The following is a 21,882-nucleotide window of genomic DNA, read 5'->3' on the forward strand; positions in this document are numbered from 1 at the left end:
AGGAATGCTGGGCTTTTAACTACATTCTTGCTGCCATCAAGTCTTCTATGACTCTTTCTTCGATATATTTTTATTGCCTTTTTGAAACACATGGATCCCCCAAAGGCATAGCCCTGTACCTATAACAGACTAATACATATAACATGCCTTCCACATGCCAGGACCACAAAAGAACACAGATGGGATGTAGTTCCTAGGTCAGTGGGCAGCATGCAGATGAGACTAGAGGGTGGCAGTTTCCTGCAGGCCAGGGATCACTCATCATCATCTGATAAGTGACCTTGGGCAGATTGCTTATCCTGAGTGAGCACAAGTATATGATGAGGTTTTTTGTTTGTTTGTTTGTTTCTTTTTTTTTGCTCTACACGGGCCTCTCACTGTTGTGGCCTCTCCCGCTGCGGAGCACAGGCTCCAGACGCGCAGGCTCAGCGGCCATGGCTCACGGGCCCAGCCGCTCCGCGGCATGTGGGATCTTCCCAGACTGGGGCATGAACCCGTGTCCCCTGTGTCGGCAGGCGGACTCTCAACCACTGCGCCACCAGGGAAGCCCTATGATGAGGGTTTTTTTAAAAAATGTGTTTATTTTAAAAATACTTCATTGTGCCAAGGCCATGAACTATTTTAAGAACTTTATAAAATTTAGCCAACTACTCCTTATTGTTTTAAGCACTTTATCAATTTTAACTCATGTAAATTTTTAAAATTTTTTTTGGTTGCACTATGTGGCTTACAGGAGCTCAGTTCCCTGACCAGGGATTAAACCCAGGCCATGGCAGTGAAAGCCTGAAATCCTAACCACTAGGCCACCAGGGAACTCCCTAACTCATGTAATCCTGACGTGGGTGTTCCTGTTTTACACTTGAGTAAACTGAGGCACAGAGATTCTGAATCACATGCCCACTGTCACACAGTAAGAAGATAAAAGGAGAATGTGTGCAAAACACTTGTCAGTCCTTGCCCCCTAGTAAGGGCCAGACACAGGCTGTTATTTTTGGAGTTGTGCTGTCACAGGGAGTAGGTGCTGCTGTGGGTGGGTGTTCACAGGGAGGAAGGTGAGAGCCTGTTGATAACCATTTCCTGGTTTTAAACCTAAAGTTGATTTCATTCTGAAGATCTCATGTGTTTATCTCCTGAGACTTCCTAGTGCCTTTTCTTTGCAGTCCTTCCATTTCATCCTGTGCAGTCATCTCCCAGGCTCAGAGGGGTGAAGCCATTCCCAAGGTAACAGTATTCTAGTCACCATTCCCTCCACCCCCTCACCAAGCTCAAAGCTTCCAACTCTAGACCTAGGGCTCAAGTGGCCCTTCTGCAGTGCCAGTTATGTGGCTCCTTTACAAACTGCTCACATTTTAAACTTGGTCAGTGGGATGTTATTCCTCACTCTGACATTTGCTTCCCGCCTGGTAGCTAGAAGTTTCCCCTAGGGGCCAGGGCTGAAATTTGGCTTCCTGAAGCTCCAAGGTTTGGGTGCCTGAAGTGAGTCCACTGCTGGTTGCTTTTCCCCGGCTAACACCAGAAATCCCCTGAACACCCCCTGGGTCTTGTTCCAAGAGGGAAAGGGGTCAGTAGAGCTGGGGGAGTCCCGTACTCCAAGCTCTTCTTTCTTCCTAGGATTGGCTCTGGGGCCAATCTCTCCTTCACAGGTTGGCAGATCTCACCGGCCTTCCATGACTGAGGCTGCGACTGGAGGCCAGGAATGCTGCTGGGTGGAATGTGAGTGAATGGGTCCTTTGAGCTGCTCTCTGGGGCCCAATCTCAGCTTCCTGGAGTTCCTGAATGAACATCTGTCCTGGCTCACTCAGTTGCAGAAGACCCATTGACCAAACCAGCTTTGCAATCGTCAGTGGCTGCAGGCCCAGCGTGCAGCCCAGTGCTCTGCACTTCTTGTTTAGAACCCGCAGCGTGTAGGCATCGCCTTGCTTGCACAGTTTTTCTGATTCTCATTGCATTCCTCTGAGGATTATCTGGCCCATTTTTTTAGATAAGGTGGATACCCAAGTCCAGTGAGGGCTCTGGAAGGCCAGAGCAGCTCTTCTATTCCTGGTGACCACACTGTCCTCACCACTTTGCCAGACCAGACTGTGAAATGGGGAGAAATGCTCCTGTTGTGAGATTGCTGGGAAAACCGGGCATGTCTTGGTGCTTTCAGGCTCACTGTAATTTTAAAGACTTGCATGAAGAGGGCTCTAGGAGGAGTAGACATTAAGAAATTTCACTTTCAGTTCCACCAGCTGCTTGAAATGAGCACTTATTACCATGTAGCCCAGAGGAGGCTACTAATGATTAGACCCATTTCACGTTTTAAAATTACATATTGTATTAAGAGAATGTGTACAAAAGTTATATTAGGATACTTGAAATATGTGATATACTGTAATTATAGCAATCTTTACAGATAATATTTCATTTATCCTTATAATGCAAAAATCAAAAAGGTAAAAAAGTACAATATAGCTCATGTTTAAAAATGTATGAGGGGCTTCCCTAGTGGCGCAGTGGTTAAGAATCCGCCTGCCAGTGCAGGGGACACGGGTTTGAGCCCTGGTCTGCAAAGATCCCATGTGCTGCGGAACAGCTAAGCCCGTGCACCACAACTAGTGAGCCTGCGTTCTAGAGCGCATGAGCCACAACTACTGAGGCCACGTGCCACAACTACTGAAGCCCGTACGCCTAGAACCTGTACTCCGCAATGAGAAGCTCACTCACCACAACGAAGAGTAGCCCCCGCTCACTGCAACTAGAGAAAGCCCGTGTTCAGCAATGAAGACCTGATGCAGCCAAAAATAAATAAATTTATTTAAAAATAATAAAAAGTACATGAGTTAGTATTTAAGATTCTTAAAAGTTACTTTTTAGAAATTAAAGTGAAATGTAAGTTCTTAAAGTTCAGATTTTTAACTGATTTGGGGATTTGATCTTAACTATATGTAATTGTTTTATTTTAAAAATACATGTAAGTAATTCTAGGTACCCTGAGTCATACAATCTCGAAGCAGGACAAGTTACACTCCTGTTCTTTATCATATTACAAGAAGGTACTACTGTTGCCTTAAGCTAAGTTCAGTTAAGCAAGTCTGTGTTCCCTAGCCCTGAGCTGTGGGGATGATTAGATTAGGGATAGGCATGTGTCCTCGTATGGAGTGAAGGAATGCAGCCTCCCACCATGGAGCAGAAGCTACCAGAAGAGTCATCCATTGTATGTATGTATGGAGGAAGCATGTGAACCTGGAGCTGCTGCCATGAGGGGCTGTAGCTTGAGGATAAAGCAACCACAGGAAAAGAAAAAGGGAAAACAAGGCTAATATCCTTGGTGACAGTCTCTGGATCAAACTGCTCCTGAAGCTTATGTACCTGTGAATGTTTTTAAGCTCTGGGACCCACTAAGTGCAGTTTTGGGTTAAACCCATTTGAGTTGTGTTCTCTGCCACTTACCAAGAGATTCTTAACTGTTATCTTCAGTGTAGGGATAAAGAAGCTTTATAGTTTGCCTACTTTTCATAGGTTCCTGGGCACCAGCTACGTACCTTCTGAACCTCAGCTCTGCTCTCATTATGGATAAAGGCTGATATCTGGACATCTGTCTGCTCCTGGCGAACACTGACAGATTTCCTAAGCACATTCCAGGATCCAGGAGAGGGGACTGTGCAGGGACTCGTGTTAGGGCCTGAGGCAAAACTTCTAGGAATGACCCCAGTAGGATGAGACTCGAGTTTGTTTGGTTTTTTTTTTGCGGTTCGTGGGCCTCTCACTGTTGTGGCCTCTCCCATTGCAGAGCACAGGCTCTGGATGCGCAGGCTCAGCGGCCATGGCTCACGGGCCCAGCTGCTCCGCGGCATGTGGGATCTCCCCAGACCGGGGCACGAACCCGTGTCCCCTACATCGGCAGGCGGACTCTCAACCACTGCGCCACTAGGGAAGCCCCGAGCCTCGAGTTTTTCAACACGTTGCTGTAGCCCTGGCCAAGCATCTCATCCTCAAAAGAACATTTACAACAGCCAGTCTACCAGGACGTTTCACAGCATTGCCAAAGGCCTCTTATTTTATACTCCAGTGAACCATGTGATTCTGTAGGGCATTCCTTTGGACCATTCATTCATTCATTCATTTCTGCTTTCTTTCTCCAGTCTAACTACACCATCTTCTGAGCCTGCTTCCCTTTCAAGGGCTTTGCACTTGCTGCCCTGCTTCTCATACGTCCTTCTCCCAGATCCCTGCACAGGGGCTTCCTCATTTCCTTCTGCCCCCACCTCTGCCCACCCCTTCCCCCAGGGGTTACTAGGGTAACATCAAATAAGTTAAAGAGCTCTGGATTTTGAAGTGTAAAGAGCTAACATTTATTACGTATCTACTGTGTGCTGGAAGCTTGACTCTTCAAGTAATTACTGACATTCCTGTTTTTCAGAAGAGGAAAGGGTCTGAGAAGCTAAACAATTTTGCATAAGAACATCCAGTTATTGAGGGGCAGAGCCATGAAGCGAAGTCTCCCAAGCAATGTGCCGTTAGTTAAATTTGGAAAATTCCCCTGCTGCAGCCACAGGCTGTGGTGGGAGACACTCAAGACAATAACGAATTTGCTAGTGCTTGGCAAACTACAAATGCCACGACTTCTGGCTACCATTTACTGGGAATCTCCATGTGCCAGATGTTTACCATGTACCATCACACTGAAAGTCTCAGAACAACAAGGAGATATTTTTTCATCATTTCCATTTTGCAAATAAGGAAATGGGCTCAGAAGTGATTTGCTCAAGGTCACACAGTGACAGCAGAGATTTGAATCCTGGGTGGTGGGGGTTTTTTTGGCCACACTCCCCGTGTGGCTTGCAGAATCCTAAAGTGCTGAGTTGTAACCACTGGACCACCAGGGAATTCCCCTGGGTGGTCTTATGTAAGAAAATCAGAAGCTGGAGCATCAAGGCCTTAACTTGAGGTCAATATCTAGCCAGTCTCCCTGGATGCTTCTGGCCTGCTCCTCCAACCCCACCCCAGATACCCCTGGAGTGAACATCACTGTACATGTGCCTCACAGAGCTGAACGTGTTTGGGATATGAGCCTAGAACCAGAATTATAGTCAAAGGGTTGTGGGTACTTTATCAGGCTTGGTGCTTCACATCTGATCCATGTGCGTCTGACTCCTCTTTCTCCCTTCCCTGGGATAGGCCCACACCCTGTTGCGAGGCCTACTCTGTCCTTCCTGGGAGCTGGGACTAAGAGCCCACCACTCTGGAACTACTAGAGAGGTGGAACACGTCCTCCCAGACTGAGAGTTTAAGACCAAAATAGCATGTGTCTGCTGTTGCCCTGTTTATGGAAAACAGAAGCCTATGGAATGTCAAGACTACACAGTGAAGTCTTTAAGAATGTCTGGGCCACATGGCATTAAGGAAATGGCTGGTGAGATCACTCAGGCCTTAAGACCTCCCCTCTTAGGGCTGCTTTGGGCCCCTTAGCAACCTGTCCCAGGCTCTGCAGCTCAGGCCTGGCTCTTCTAGTCCCTTCCCCTCTCTGGGCCTGTCTCCTGATAGGTCTACAGGGGAGTGTCAGATGACAACATGGTTGTGACTTAAGAGCCAAAAAGTGCTGGACCTAAGTGAGGAGCTATCATCATGACTCCATGAGTTGATAATCCATGGGGTCAGAAGTAGGCTGCTGGGAGCTAAGTCTAGATACAATTGGCCTATGCTTCCCAGTAGAAAATGTTGGTAAGAGCTAGGTTCAAATCCTGGCTCTGCCACAAACTAGTTCTGGGACTTCAGGCAGCTGACATCACTTCCCTGCACCTCAGTTTAATTGTAAAGTGGGACTAAAAGTAGTATCTACCTCCTTGCTAAAAGATTATAAGAGTTGGTGTGACCAATTTGGAAAACAGCTTGCCAGTTCCTGAAAAGGTTAAAGACCCAGCAATTCCCACTCCTAGCTATTTACCTAAGAGAAATGAAAATAAATGTCCACACGAAAGCTTCTACCCAAATGTTTATAGCAGCACTATTTACAATCACCACAAGGTGGAAACAGCCCAAATGTCCATCTACAGATTAATAGATGAACTGTGATATGTCCATACAATGGAATGGTTTTTGGCCCCAAAAAGGAATGGAGGTACTGATACATGCTACAACATGGATGAACTTTGAAAACATGCGAGGTGAAAGAAGCCAGACACAAAGGCCAAATACTGTATGACTCCATTAATATGAAATGTCCAGAAAAAGCAAAACTATGGAGACAGAAATTTTAGTGGTTGCCAGGGACTGGGGGAGGAAGGATGGGGAGTGACTGGTAAAGATAGGAATTTCTTTTTGGGGTGATGAAGATGTTCTAAAACTAGATAATGGGGATGGTTGCACAACTATAAATATGCTTAAAACAATTATACACTTTAAACGGGCGATTTTTATGTTATGTTAATTATATCTCAATAAAGCTGTTGGAAAAATAAAAATTAGAAGAGAAAGTAGGTAGAACTCGGGGCAGCGAGTAGCTCAATAGTCGTTGGTCATTAATCTTACTAATTAGGCCTCTCTAAAGCCCCAGAAACAGTGAGCAGGGGGAAGGAAGGGGCTGCTGAACTTATAGCTCAGCCTAGGTCTTTAAGCCGCCGAGTGTCCCTGGGCGTGTCCCCGGACCCATCCCGCGTCTCCTCAGAGCTCCTCATAAATGAATGGGAGGACAATCCCCACCCACGTCCCTAGGGTCTCGCGAGGAGTGTGGGGGTTCAGGAGGCAGAGGCGGAATTCCCAGAGGGAGCCCTCGGTCTCGGCCTGGGCGGTGCGGCAGGTGTCGGACCAGGCCCGGGCTAACCCGGAAAGGCCCGAGAAGCTTTTTCAGGTGTTCTAGTGATTGGCAGCCCAGGGGGGAGGGCTTCGGGTGACGGCTGCCCCGCCCCCTCACGTCGGGCCTGTTGGCGCCAGCCTGGGGGAGGTGGGCGGGTCCCGGGGTCTGCGGCGCCCATTGGGCATGGGGGGGAGGAGGTGCCAGGGAAGGCCTAGGGCCCCGCCCCCGGCTTTGTGGCGACCAATGGGCGCGGCTCATGGGCGGGGCGTCGGTGGCGTCGGCGGAGGTCGGGCGGCTGAGGTGGCTGAGGTGGCCGCTGAGGCTGAGGCGGCGGGCGCGGCCGGGATGGCGAAGAGCCACGGAGAGAACGGGCCGCGCGCGCCTGCAGCCGGGGGGAGCCTGTCGGGGACCCGGGAGAGCTTGGCCCCGGGCCCCGACGCCGCAGCCGCCGACGAACTCAGCTCTTTGGGCTCCGATTCAGAGGCCAACGGCTTTGCCGAGCGCCGCATCGACAAGTTCGGCTTCATCGTGGGCTCGCAGGGCGCCGAGGGCGCGTGAGTATCTCCGGGGCTCGGAGCCGGGGGGCCGGCGGCCGGGGGCGGGACCCGCGGGGGGTCCTCGACGCGGACAGAACCGCTCTCAGAAAGGACAGACACGTCTCCCTTCCAACCAGGAACAACCGACCCCTTGTCTCCCTTGCCCCACCCCCACCTCCCCCCCAGCCGGACTGACCCACCCCTAGGAAGGGCCGACAGGGCTCTCCTCACCAGTGCGGGCTGGTCGACAGATACCTGTCCCAACCCCAGCGCTGCCACCCTCGCCTTAGGGCTGGCTGAGTCAGCCAGCCCCTGACAGGCTCACAAGTGGCCGCCCCTCCCCCAGCAGGCTGCTATTCTCCATACCCAGCCTCCCACAAGACCCACAGACGCCCTTGTCTCAGCACCCCACTACCTCCACTTCAGGGGGACACCTTAGGCAGACTTCAGAGGGACGGGCTGCTCTGCCCCCACCGCACTCCGGGACAGACTGACCCTCACCTCAAGACACACGGACCTCTGGATGAATTGACATTGGTCAGCTTGGGACAGACAGTCCCTTCCCCTCATGGAAGGGTCAGAGAGTGCCCCCCTCTCCCCCCTCAGAGGCAGGTTTCTCCCTGTCACCAGCAGCAGGTGGGCAGGCACTGCCCCTTCCCAGTACCCACAGGATGATGGTACCTCACCTCTAGGACAGACTGTCAGCTGTCTCTGTGTATGCTGTGGAAACATGCACCTCCTCTCCAAATGCAGACTGTGGGGCAGGCAAGGAGACAGCAGGGTCCCTGCTCATAGCACACCCAGATCTCCCACACCCAGGCACCCAGCTGGCAGGCAGAGCAATGTGAGGCAGTGGAGCAGCACCTTCCCTCCAAGCGGAGTAAGCTGAGCAGCCACGTTCTGCCCCCACAGAACTCCCTGAGTCCAGTCCTCACAGAGATCGTATGTATGGGCTGGTGATGCCCTTAGGAAAGATGGACTCTAGACCCCATTCCCATCCCAGCTGTCCTATCAGGCTCTCTTATGACTTATGGAAGAGCCTTAACCATCTGTAAGATCCCCACCCCACACCCCATAAAGGTCCCTTCTGGGATTTTCCGCAGTCCCAAAGCCTCATATTCACCAGGCCTCCTTCTCCTTTGGAGAGTTGGAGAGAAATGCAGGCCCCTCCCCTAAGGAGAGTTCTCTTTTACCCACTGGATCTCTCTCCTCCAGCCTCTTCCCACTTGCTCACAGCAAACTAAGGCTAGTCCAGTCCAGGACTCAGAGAGCACCCCTTATTCTGATCCTTCACCCTGACTTGCAGCTTTGTCACAGTTCCCCAGGGATTAGCTTGTGAGAACCCAAAGGGTACTTAGGGTATATTTTTGAATTGAAGAGCAGACACTAGGGATCAGGGTCCTGGGAGGCATGAGGTCTAGAAAAGTGGGAAAGGAGTTCCCAGTTGCATTTGTGGGTGCTTGGAAGGAAGAGCTCAGATTTGCTGGTGAATTCTGGGAGATAAGAATTCCTACTCCATGCTTATCAGGCAGTTAACCAGGTATCAGGGTACAGAGCAGTGTGATATAGTGGAAAAAGACCAGATTTAGGAAGAAATCTTGCTGGCTTTGTGACCTTGGGCAAGTTCCTGAATCTCTGAGCCTGCTTCGTCACCGTAAAGGGAAACAGTAATACCTACTTCCAAGATTACTATGGGGATTAAATAAGATGAAGTATTCGAAGGTGCCTAGCATAATGCCTGGCTCAAGTAGTGGCCCAGGAAAATGTTGTTTCCTTTCTTTTCCTTCTAAGGGTCTGAAAATTGATGAGAAAATGAGGGCGTACCTCTGGTATTTGTGGACAGAGAGGCCCCAGTGGAAGCACCTCCCTTTGGCTGTAGTCCCCAGCCAAGCAGCCAGACATCTGTCTTTCCCACCCTCCAACCGCAAACCAATGACACCGTCTGCATAATTGGTGTCTGTAGCGCTGGGACTGAGGTGGGATTCCACATCCCTTCCTCTCTGCCTGCCTCACTTTCTTGACCCTGTTGGTCAACCTAAAATCTCTGGTGTCTGAAAGCTTGGATGTTCCCTGTATAGTTTATATTGTTGTTCAAAAAAAGCCAAAAGTAAGTCCCTGCTCAAGACCGTAAAAGAGGAAGTTATGGGAAGTTTCAGGGTGACTGCCCTGAACCCAGTCTCGTGGTTGAGGGCTAGGAGACCATGTGCTATCCCAGAGAAGTGAAACATTAGCACTGATGGCTGCAGTGGAGATGGCAGGGACTCTGGCTCCAGATTAAAGGTCTGTTTCAGCCATCCTGGGCCAAAGGTTGTCTCAAGACTATCAGTTTTGGCAGTTGCCAGGGGTTAGGGGGATGGGGGAAGAAAGCAGATCAGAAGCTACCCCACTCAGGTGATTGCTAGGTACCTGGCATGAGTAGATCATAAAATCATAGACTGTTAACGCTGGAAGGGATCTTACAAGTTTGACCAGCTTAACCCTAACTTATTATACAGATGAGGAAACTGAGGTCCAGAGAAGAGAATAACTTGCTTAAGATCACATAGCACAGGGCTTCCCCGGTGGTGCAAGTGGTTAAGAATTCGCCTGCCAATGCAGAGGACACGGGTTTGAGCCCTGGTCCAGGAAGATCCCACATGCCGCAGAGCAACTAAGCCCATGTGCCACAACTACTGAACCTGTGCTCTAGGCCCGCGAGTCACAACTATTGAGCCCACGTGCCACAACTACTGAAGCTTGTGCACCTAGAGCCCGTGCTCCGCACGCAACAAGAGAAGCCACCACAACGAGAAGCCTGCGCACCGAAATGAAGAGTAGCCCCCGCTCGCCACAACTAGAGAAAGCCCACGCACAGCAACGAGGACCCAACGCAGCCAAAAATGAATAAATTAAAAAAAGAAACATCACACAGCACATTAGTATCAGAACCAGGACTTGAACCCAGGGTTTCTGACTCCCCAGTCAGGACCGTTTCCACTGCCTTTACCACCCATTAATATGGCATATGGCCCCAGCAGTAAATCGAGTGCTGGACAGGTAGAATAGAAGGTTCCTAGAAGAACCTGTCTGCCCTCACCTTCCCTGGCTCAGGTCAGCACTTTTGACTCCCTCAGCAGTGTGGGAGGCTAACAGGGATGGCCCAGCAAGGATAAGGCTGTGTTGTCATTACCCCTTCATTAGACTGATGAGCTTCAGGACTGGAACCAGGCTTTTTTTTTTTTTGCGGGGGAGCTGCGGCTTGTTGGATCTTAGTTTCCTGACCAGGGATTGAACCCAGGCCCTCAGCAGTGAAAGTGTGGAGTCCTAACTACTGGACCGCCAGGGAATTCCCTGGGACCAGGCTTATTCACTTTTTCCTCAGGCCTGCAGAGAAGTAAATGCTCAATTAATATTTATTTATTGAGTGACATTTACCGGCACACATTTCAAATCAGGAAGCTGAAAGTGAGCTTATAGATGGCCATTCTCATATGGATAGGTAAACTGAGGCCTAAGAGAAGTGATTAACCTCACCTCTTCAGTCAATTAGGAGCAAAACCAGGAATTAAACCCAGAACTCTTGATTTCCAGCCCTAGGCCTTTTCTACTTCACCTTGTCCATCTTTTTTTTTTCTTTTTTCTTTTTTTGGCGGTGTTTGGTCTTCGTTGCTGCTGCCTGTGGGCTCTCTCTAGTTATGGTGAGCCGAGTGGGGCTACTCTTTGTTGTGATGCGTGGGCTTCTCATTGCAGTAGCTTCTCTTGTGGAGCATGGGCTCTAGGGCATGCAGTCTTCAGTAGTTGCAGCATGCAGGCTCAGTAGTTGTGGCTCGCGGGCTCTAGAGTGCAGGCTCAGTAATTGTGGCTCGCGGGCTTAGTTGCTCCGCGGCATGTGGGATCTTCCTGGACCAGGGCTCGAACCCGTGTCCCCTGCATTGGCAGGCGGATTCTTAACCACTGCACTACCAGGGAAGTCCCACCTTGTCTGTCTGTTGAGCCTACTCTACAGGGAACCTTTGCTGGGCCCACGATGGTCCCTGCCTGCCCTTGAGCAGTAGCCAGTGAGTGGGGAGAGGCAAGAAAGCAGCCAGCCAGTGAAGGACCCTGTGGTGGCATGGGCACAGACAGGAATGCTGGCAGCATTAGTTCTTTTGGTTTGGCTGGCAACTGAGCTGGTTGTTGAAGCCCAGGAAGGACCAGAGGAGGAGAAAGAAGTATCCTCAGCAGGGAAGGGTGGGAGGAGTGATGTTACCATTCCTATCACTTCGGGGTAGGAAGAGCAGACCTGTTTGTGGGGGGGTGGGGGGTCCCTTTTGCAGCAAAGAGGACTTGGTCAGGAGGGGAAAGAAGGATATCAGTTGGATACCAGGTCTCTGGCCTGAGCAAGATGGCCTGAGAAGGGTGGATCCCTGACCTCCCTTTCCTTTTCCTATGTGATTGCCAGGACTGGCCTCCTGAAGCTGGAGTTTCCCACCCAGCTTCAGTCTGCTCAGTGCTTCAGGCCAGATAAGGTGAGGAGCTATGCTCTCTGGGGTCCCGTGGGTGTTGGCTTCCTGTTAGGGGATAGAGGGATCTGAACTGGGCCCAGGGAGAAACATCTGGAACAGCAATATTGTCTTTTGCTGATTTAGTTCCCCTGTCCCCTGGGCCCTCCACTACTCATAGCCAACTATGGCAGCCCTATGACTTTGGAAATCTTAGAACTGGCTTAATTGACATCCTGATAGTTTGGTCTGTGCCAGTTATTGTTGGGCCAGGGCCCTCCTGACAGGCCAGGGCCTGCCTCCCCGCTTTTCCACCACCTTCTCCAGTTTGTAAGTTCAGAACATCCTCTTTTCTTGAGCTATTACAGTTTCCAGGAGAGCGTGGAGCTGGCAGTGGAGTGGTCCCTGGGTAGCCCATCTGGAAAGAGACAGCTGCACATGTGGAGCCCCGGTCTATGACTCTGGGCCACAGATCCTTCATTTTCTCTCCTCCTTCTCTTCCTCCAGTTTCAAAGGAAAATCCGGTTTGGTAGCCCTGTGGGTGTTCTAGGCCCTCAGACAAGACTTGACTTGGTGAAGGAGGAGGCCAGCACACTAGCTGCTGCCCTGGGAAGGTGCCTGGGTGTCCGCCTGCTAGGAAATCCTAAGCTGTGGGAAAGAGATAAAGCGGTGGGCCTGCTTGATGTTTTGTCCTCCCAGCATCTGGGTCTGAAACAGGACCTTCAGGGGGCCAGTGAGGCCTGGCTCTGGTTCAGCCTTGCAATCTGTTTACACCGCGGTGGGAAAAAAAGGTGCTCTGTGCTCCCTCCTCACCTAAGCTCTGAAGTCTGGCTGTTTGTGTGACCTTGGACATATTGCTTCACTTTTATGAGCCTCAGTTTCTCACTGTGAAATGGTTATGATAATACTGACTTTGCAGGGTTGTTGTAAGGTTTAAATGAACTGATGTTTGAAAAGAGCCTGACAACACCATAGGTGTTGTCAATGAATGCTCAATGAATGTTCTACCTCCTCATAGAGACTGGAGTAGCTAGCGGTCCTGTCTTTTCATTTCCTACTTTCCATCTCTGGCTGTGATGATGAGCGTCAGTGAGGTCCATCCACTGTGGGCAGGAGTGAACCCTAACCCATGGTGAACCCTTACGTTCCCCTGAGAGGGGTGGTTATCCCATTTTGTAGATGAGTACACTGAAGTTCTAAGAAGAAAGCGCCCAAGGCTTGCCAGCTGGTAAATGGAAGAACTGGGGCTAGAACCTCTTTCTCGACACTGAATCCAGTGACAACCTTGCTAAGGTGGAAGCCGGCGGGGCGCCAGGTGCTCACCAGTCCCTGAGGCCCCCACACCCAGAGCAGCAGTTAGCAGGAACCTGGCTACCTCCCCATCCCAGTGTGGAAGGCAAGGCAGGTCTCTCAGTACAGTCGAAGTCCATGGCCAGCCAGGCCAGAGAAAGACCCAGTGAAGATCCTTGGGGAGGCCCTGGAAGCCTGGCCAGATCAGGCCTGTTCTAGCCCTCCCATAGGCCAGAGTCTACACTGCTCTTGACCCCAAAATACTGCGTAATGACCATCTGACTTTGATATCTAGTGTGTGCCTTTTGGAAGAAGTGTTTCTTTGTAGGTAAGGCAGGGATTATGCACCCCGTACAGGTAAGAAATCTGAGGCTTGGAGAAGCCTTGCAGTTAGTTAACAGTGGAGCCAGATTTGGGAGGGATCCCAGATCTTCTGACTCTCAGCCCACTGCTACCACAGCTACATGGACCTGCCCATTCTCTCCCTCACTCCAAGCCAGTTGAACCTCAGGCCAGGATGCATTGCCCACCAGAGCAGAACCCAGTCGTCATCCACCCATTGTCAGTGTCCTAGCTGATCACTCTCTTTATCCTGCTGGCAGCACACCTGACGGGGAAGAGGCCTCCTTTAGCTGCTTTGTCTGCCCCTGGCAAATCTGCTGCCATCCTGGGCCCAGGGAGGGAGACCCTGGCAGGGAGAAAACTCCTGGCTGCTCTACTGGCAAACCAACTCTCCTGATGCTTGACCTGCTTAGAAGCCCCCTTTCGAGGATTTTAGGGAAGCTGCCAACTTAGGCTTTCCTTTTCTAATCGTTCTCTTTCCCTTCTCTATCCCACCCCACCCTACTCTATTCCATGCTCTGTCCAGTTCCTCAGAGGCTGGCACAGCTTACCTCTTCTCTGCTCTTCATGTAGGGAAGTAGGCAGCAGACTCAGGAGCCTGGGAGAGAAAGCCAAGGCTTTACTTTCACCAGTTTATCCATCTTAGCAGTGAGTTTATTTATCAAACATTTATTGAGCCCCTACTCTACCAGCCTCTGTGACAGGGACTAAGGATACAGAGTTGATCAAGACATCTGTGTCTTGTTGTCCTCAAAGCATTCACAGACTGGTTGGAAAATAGAAGCACAACCAAATCATTACAATGTTGAGCAATAAAGCCTGTAATGGAGGCATGTGGTTGCTCTGGGAATATATAGGAAGAAGCAGCAGCAAGCTCCATCCATAGGAGCCCAGAGAAAAGAAGTGGCATTTGATCCAGGCCTGAGAAGGAGCAAGGAAGGCCATTCTGTTGTATGGGAGGGGGACCCGTGTGCAGAGTTCCCCCAGAAGCCAGCTGTTTGAGAAATGTGGTGTGCCAAGAGGTGACAAGAAGAATGGGAGGCGGGAGGATGACGTGAAGCAAGGGGAGGGTAGCAAAGTAGGTTGGGCAGACTGTGACTAGCCTTGAATGTCAGACTGAGGCCTCCTGTGTTTCATCAAGGTCAGTCTGGTGCTGGCATGGAAGATGGCATAAAGAGGAGCTGGGCCACAGGCAGTGAGAGCAGTTGGGAGAGGTTGGGACAGCCCGAAAGGGCTGTAGAGAGGCCTGGAAGAGTCCTGGAGCTATAAGGATGAAGAAGTCAGCAAGTAGGGCTTGGTGCCTGATTGGCTGTGTAGCCTGAGGGGAACTGGGAAGGCTTTGGCCAAGCTGAAGTGGCCCTAGCCATTCCGGGGCCTCCTGACCACAGGGAAGGAAGGCCATCTGTGGCCTTCTTTTGAAGCGGACAGTGGACTGCTGCTGACTCTGCTTTGTCACAGCCCTGGGCTCCCCAAGGTGCCTGGCATGGCTGGCATGCTCAGGGCACATCAAGGGTTTCTTTGTCTCTCTCCAGTAAGAGTGGGTTTGGCCTGGTTGGGAGGGGGTGGGGTGAGTGGAACTGAGCTTTGAGGTCTCTGCCCAGTAAACATATTGGATGGCAAGGAAGGCTGCAAGAAGGGCTAGACTCCTCTCCAAGGAGAGAGGAGTAAGGCCTGAGGGCATGGGAAGCCTACCTTAGGGCGGTATGTAGCTGGGGAGGGTAGGTTTGGGGCTTTTAGGCACAGCCTAAGCTGATCAAGGGGAGGTAGATGGCAGCTGAGGGCTACTTCATCTCACCTTTATTCTGTTCCTGGAGCTGGTGCCTCAGCTGGGAGGTGGAAGCAAGTCCAGTGCCTATGAGAAAGTGAACCCCTCAGCCCTTCGGGGCACCACCAGCCATTTCTCAGAGATGATTCTGGCTGGATATGTGGATTTAGGCTAATATGGGAAAGGGTTCTGAACCCAGGGGTCAAGGTGCCAGTGCCGGCTCCACCACTGCCCCTGGTGGTGTGTGACTTAAGCACGTCCTCTCACCTGACCATGGGGCTAATGCTCCCTGCTTTTCATCCAGCACATACTACGTGTGCAGCCATGTGCTAGGCTCTGGGGACTTGGTCCTGCCGTCCCAAGACCTAGAGCATAGCAGGGAAGTCAGACATTCAACAGTAGATAAAGGTGTGGTCTGTGTACAAAAGGATTGTGAGGATCAAATGAGATAACTGGATTAGGAGCATGTGTAAACAAACACTGCTGAACAGGGATCAGGAGACCTGAGTCCTGGGCTTCCCTGGGCCCCTAACTAGCTCTGCGACCTTGAGAAAGTTGCTTAATCTTTCTAAACCTCAGTTTCCCCTACATGTAAACTAAGATAGTTTTAATGGGTGATGTTGAAGAGGTCTTCTGCTTCTAACATTCTGAGACTGACCTTGGAGTATATGAAAGGGGCTTTGAGAAGTTTTTTATCAGGTACCACACAAGTGCAAGGGGTCGTCAGGGCACAGCCCAAAAGGCCAATGCTTCCAGCATGCTCTGTTCCTCTTATGAGAGGACCTCCCTTTGTCAGACCAGTGGCCCTCATGTCTTTGGGAGTGCAGTCAAATCAAAGAATGCTTTGATTTGTCTACCTCTTTGTTCTGCGAAGTGCTTTCTTTCTCATTGCCTTGCAGTAATCCTTACAGGAGCAATGGGAAGTCAGTAGGGTAAGTTTTATTTTGCCCTGTTTACAGACAAGGAAACCTAAGCTGAACAAGTAATGGAATTGTGCCTAGAAGCCAGGGTTCCTTCTTCCCAATTTTCCATCTTACCAAAGCTTGTTGCCACTGTGTGGCCTGTCCTCCCTCTTTCTGTCCCAGCCTTAGGACTTTCAGTCCAGCCCCAAGTGTCTACACTTTTCCTAGTAGGCTTCTCGAGTTGTTTTTGTTGTTGAGTTGTTATAATGGATGGCACACTTCCTGTCCCAGGTCTCCACACACAGCCCCTCACATATACCCCAAGATAAGGCAAGAGCAGCTGGGTAGTAAGGGGCCCAGGAACATAGTATGGAAAACTCTTGTTCCTCCTCTTCTGTGTGTCCAGAAGCCATCTTTCTTAGCCAGCCTCTTTTGGAGGATGCTGTATATTTCCCTTTCCAGCCTATTTTGGAGGATGCTGTATATTTCCCTTTCCTCTCTGTCTTCGTTTTACAAAAAAGGAGAAACTAAATTTGGACCTGGGAGATCCTGGGTTCAAGACACCAGCAGACCTGACTTCAAGCCCTGGCTCTGTCACTTTCTAGCCATGTGACCTCTCTGAGTCTGTAAATGGGCCAGGTGGTGGCATTGGGAGAGGGAACTGGCCCCATGCCAGTTATGGTTATGAGTATTAAGGAAGGCAATGTTGGTAAAGCACCCAGCACAGTGTATGCCACAAAGTAAGAGTTCAGTGGTACATGGTGGCTCTTATAATTCGAGTGTGAATTATCCTCTAAGGTTTACTTCAGGCCTTTGGCATAATGGTGAGAGAACAAGGCAGTGTGGGTGTGAAGATCCAGACTTCCTCATGTGCTCTGCCTACCCACCCTTGGACCTTGGGGGTAAAACGGGAGCCAATCCCACTCTGCTTGTGGTCTGGAGCTTTCTGTCCTGCCAGGGCAGGTTGGGAATCCCCCAATCAGTTCCTCATTGAGTCATTTGGAACAGAGCCCTCAGGTGACTCTGAAGACTCTGATGCGAGGGCCTGATCTTCTCCTTGGTCTGTGAAGATAAAGCAGAAGTGAGAACAAAATTGGGTCTCCTGAAAGATTCAATTCAAAGCATGCAAGTGTAGGGCTGCCTGGGGCCTCTGCCCTCTTGGGTAGTGGCAGTCACTTGGGGAAGGAGTAAGAGTTTGCTTCATAATTACCACCACCCTCCTGTGTTCCTTGTAGACTTTCATCCTTGGCTTCCTGTCCTGCCTCTGAGTGACCCCTTCCAACCTCGCAGCATAATCACATGGTAATGCCATTTCACAGAAGAGCCTGCATGGTGGACCATGCTTTCACCAATACCACCTCATTTAACTCTGTGAGATATAGTTATTATCATCATAATCTCCATTTTACAGAGGTAGACACCAAATCCTAGAGTGGTAAAGTGACTTGCCAAGCATCACACAGTATATGGCTCTGAGGTCACTAAGTTCCAAGCTCCCTGGGAGCAAAGCTTGTGCTCACCCAGCCTAGTGGATAGCAGTCAGTGCCAGAGTTGAGTGACAGAGCAGAAGAGCAGGGCCCAGGTATACCTCCCAGAGCTGTCCTCTGCTCACCCTGGACATTGGATAGTTACTGGCTTGCTGAAAACCTGAGTTTCTTCATCTGCAGAAGCCAGAGGAGGTGATAATTAGAGGATCTATTTCATGTGCTTGTTGTCAGGATTAAATGAAATAATTTAAGTGTTGAGCACCATGTCTGGTCCATAGCAAGTACCTGGTAAGTGTTACAACAAACATTCAATTATGTTAATTGAATATAGAATTATAATGTTGTAAAAGGCCATCATCAAGCACATCTGAACTCAGCCCTGTGCTGGGCTTCAAAGAAGATCCAGAGCTGGTATCAGGCCAGAGAGGGAGTGCCCTTTATGAAGCACTTTCTGTGCTTGTGCTTTTCCCATCTGATCTCAAGGTAGAGGATAGTATTCCCATCTCAGTGGGGAGAAAACTGAAACTCAGAGTGCCTGAGGTCACAAAGCAAATGAATCTGTCAACACACATTTATTGAGCACCAGCTTAGGTACTAGGCTCTGTTCTAGGGCCAGGACACACTGTGGAGAGTGTGATTGGCAGAGCCTCTGTCCCCCAGGAGCGCACCTTCTCGTGGAATGCTGCCTCAGTGGAGTGGACAGTCGAGCGGAGAAGCCAGACTCGCTCCACTGGACTGCTCACATTCCCCAAACAAGCCAGGCCCTTTTCCATTCACTTGTGCTTTCCCATACTGGGTCTTTTGCCTGATGTGCTCTTTCCCCTTTCTTACCCTGGCCACTTCCTGTCATCCTTCAAGGACCATCTCAAAAGTCAGCTCCCCTTTAAAGCTTTCCCTAACTCCCCCCACCCCCACCCTGAGGGCTTCTTGCAGTCTCCTAGCACCTTCTACCCTTCTAGTTTTTCTGTGATAGCACCTCTGTGTGTGCTAGTTATTTACTCACCCGTCTGTCTCCTCTGCCAGATGGACCTCCCTAAAGGCAGGGACTACATTTTATTCAACTTTGTAGATTCAGGGCCTGGAACACAGGCTCTAGAGAGATGTGTATGGAATGTAATGAGGTGCTGATTGTGTTCTGCTCCTGGAGTGGTTAGGAAAGGCTTTGTAGAGATGAGAGGGTATTCTGAAGGAGGCCTCAGAAGATGAGTGGGACTGAATTAGAGTTGGGGGAGGGGGAGGGAGGGCAGCTCAGAGAGACGGCCATCTAGAAATAGGGCTGGGAAAAAAGAAGGATGTGTAGAGGGAATAGGAAGGCCTAGGAGCCAGGGCCTGAGGTTTCTGTTGAACAAGGAGGGCAGTAGGGAGCCTTGAAGGAGTCTTGGCAGAGATAAGCAGTGAATCAAGACTGATTTGATAAGCTCTATCAATAAAATTTAGCAGTTTTGTAAGGATGGGTGAGGGGGGCTGTAATTGAGTCATGGGGGCCCCCAGGTGCCCACAGTGAGATTGTGACCTGAGGACCCAGTTGCCGGTGGGGAATTTCAAGTGGTACTCTGCCCCATAGGGGTGGGGGGTTGGGGAACGGATGTCTTCTGTTGAGAATAGTCTCCATACCTCTCTGCATTTGTCAGGGAGAGCTCCCCTGGGAGTTTTTGCTAAGGTCTGTGCCTTTCCCTAGCTGAGTGGGGGTTGGGGAGGGGGATTCCTTGCTTTTTGGAGCCAGCAAGGCTGGTGCTTAAAGGAACCATTTCTTGCCTCTGACATGGGGGGGGGGGGGAGGGTGGGGCTGTGCAGAGTGGAGAGTTGGGCAGAGGCCCATGGCACTGAGGCCAGAGAAGGGTGGAGAGAAACTGTTTACCATTGTGCACTGACCCAGGGCTGGAAGGAGCAAAGCCAGGGAATTCCTTATGGGAAAGGGAGGCAGGCCCGGAACTAGCTTGTACCAGGAGTGGGGGAGAGTGAAGCAAACCAGACTCTCTGTCTCACCCAGACAGGCAGCCTGGACACTGCCCTACCTCCAAGTCAGGGGTTGCCAGGCCGCAGGAGGGAGCACCAGGCTGCTGCAGACCATCTTCCTTTTCTACCCTGACTCACAGCGTCGCCTTGGGCAGATCACTTACCCTTTGGTCTCCAGGCTTCCCTGGCTGTTTGGGGAGTGGGTGGACTCCTTAGGTAACCTCACAGGCCTCCCAGCCCTGACCATCAGCCATTTGCACACCACCAACCCACCCTCTCTTGATTCCAGTTTCCTGCCATTGGTTATTATGGAGCTGGCATAAAAGCTATTTATACTTTAGTCATTACCACCTCTTAGGTTAATGAACTCCAGAGGTTGTTACTGAGTGTGCAAAGTAGGTCAGCCTCTTGTTTATTCTCACTTCTTTTTCCAGCTCTGGGTGGGAGAGGGGAGCTCCCCCATCTTTGTTGTCCCTGGATCTGTGATTGCACATCCATTTCCCAATTTTCTGCACTTTCATCTTGCTCATTCTTGCCGTCTTAGCACAGCGGGTAGTGGTTCTCTACTTTACTGGGTGATAAAGGAAAAAGAAGGGAATGTAACAGGTATTGAGGCCCTGTTACATGTGGGTCACTTTATATTTATTGGATAGTTTAGTACTCAGTTGGCAGCCTCTACTTCCAGGCTGTGTAACCTTGGACAGATTATTCAGCTGTGCTAAGCTTTAGTTTTCTTGTCTATTAAGTAGAGATAATAAAAACTACTTCCTTGGGGACTTGTGTGCCTATGTAGTGCTTGGCAGAGCTAGTACAGAGCGAGTGCTGGAAATGTATCAGCTCTTACTGTCTCATGTGGTCTTTACTGCTGCCCTCTGAAGGGGTGGTATTGCCCCCATGTTACAGGTGGGGAACCAGAAGCTCAGAGAGTGGAGTAGTCACAAAGTGGCAGAGCTGGGTCAGAAGCCAAGAGTTACAGTCTATGTGTCATTGAGTAAATGACTTAATCGCTTGGGACCTCAATTGCTTCATGGGTAAAATGGGGATAATTGTGCCCTGCTGCGTGTGTGTATGGACCAGTCAGATGAGAAAAGGGATGTGAAAGTGCTAGGTAAGCTGCAAATACCAGTCACCTAAAGCTACCATTAGCTGACCACCCACGAGGCTTGGTCCTTATACACATCTATTCTTCATTTAGGCCTTATAAAGTATGAGGTATGTGTATGGTCCCACTTGAAGATGAAGTTGAGACTTAGAGGTCTGTCTCCCAGTTGGAGGATCTGGAATGGAAACCTAGGTTGGTTGGCTTCAAGGTCCCCACTCTTTTTACTCTCTCCCACACTCCGCCTGGCCTTCCCGATGGTTGAGATGAGGAGGATCAATCCTGAGGTCTGTGACCTTGGGCCTTCTGCTTGGGCTGGTTTAGAGAGTGAGGCTTGGAGGAGGCGGTTACACTGGTTCCTTGGGACCAAAGTTTATCTGACACCTTTCGATAAAGGGGTCACGGGCACAGGCACCACACCTGGCTGAGTCTGCCAACCGGAGGGGCTGAGGTGTGCTTGGGTGGAAAGTATTGATACATGGCTGGAAGGACAAGGCGGAGAGAGCCCAGGTCTTGAGTAGCCTTGGGAACTGGTCTTCTCCCTCTGAGCTCTTGGAAGTCTTTAGCTTCTGGGTCTGGGGAGAAGGCTAGGGAGCCTGCAGAGCCTGGTGTCGATGGAGTGTCACTGCTGCCTTGGGCCATGGCATGGCACAGCACGGCTAAGCCTAGCTCAGCCTGAGAGCCCGACAGAATCTGGGCTTAGTCACTCTCTGGCTGCCCACTTCTCTCTCCTCTGTGCCTCTCTCCCTTAGGAGGTGGTGGCCGAGGGTGTGCTTGCGAGCTTTGCCCATCCAGCATATTGGCCTCACTGAGCATTGCTACGTAGGGGCAAGCCGCTCACTGAGACAGTCAGAACACTAGAGGAGGGTTTAGACTGTCAGAGATAGGGGGTTTCGGGGCCAGAGATAGAGCTCCACAGTGGCACCTGGAGAACGGCCTGATTTCCTCACAGCCTTCCCAGGGGAGTGAGAAGCAACACATGAGTCACTATGGCAAAGGAAAGCCCTGGTTTTGCCACTTAATAGCTTTGGACTTTGCCCAAGTCATACAGTCTCTCTGACTGGGTCAAGTTTCTCATGGGTCTAATGGAAATAGTAATTAATCTATGAGGATCTCACTGGGCTATTAGGGGCACAAATAAAATTGCTGTAGGCAACAGTGGCTTGTAGCCCTGAAGGCAATACAGATGAAAATAATATCATGGAGAAAACCAGGCAGGCATCTGTTGAACACCTGTGAGGTACATGGTGGGAGTTACAGAAGTTCAAGA

General features: G+C 50.5%; 1 protein-coding gene across 4 annotated transcripts in view; it reads left to right on the plus strand.

Moving 5' to 3' along the window:
- Positions 1 to 53: 53 nt before the first annotated feature.
- TBC1D10A (TBC1 domain family member 10A) overlaps positions 54 to 21,882 on the plus strand; it is a 37,227-nt gene continuing 15,398 nt past the window's right edge. Inside the window, exons 1-2 of one of the 4 annotated variants that reach the window (XM_067700272.1) lie at positions 54 to 1,221; positions 1,612 to 1,713. In XM_067700272.1, coding sequence (XP_067556373.1) covers positions 1,697 to 1,713 — 17 coding nt within the window. In that variant the 5' untranslated portion in view covers positions 54 to 1,221; positions 1,612 to 1,696. Of the gene's footprint in view, positions 1,714 to 7,039; positions 7,330 to 21,882 lie in introns of those variants that run through there. The other 3 variants (XM_067700271.1, XM_067700270.1, XM_067700269.1) reach the window with 3 other exon arrangements.

This window comes from Pseudorca crassidens, chromosome 12, assembly GCF_039906515.1.
Source record: "Pseudorca crassidens isolate mPseCra1 chromosome 12, mPseCra1.hap1, whole genome shotgun sequence".
NCBI lineage: Eukaryota > Metazoa > Chordata > Mammalia > Artiodactyla > Delphinidae > Pseudorca > Pseudorca crassidens.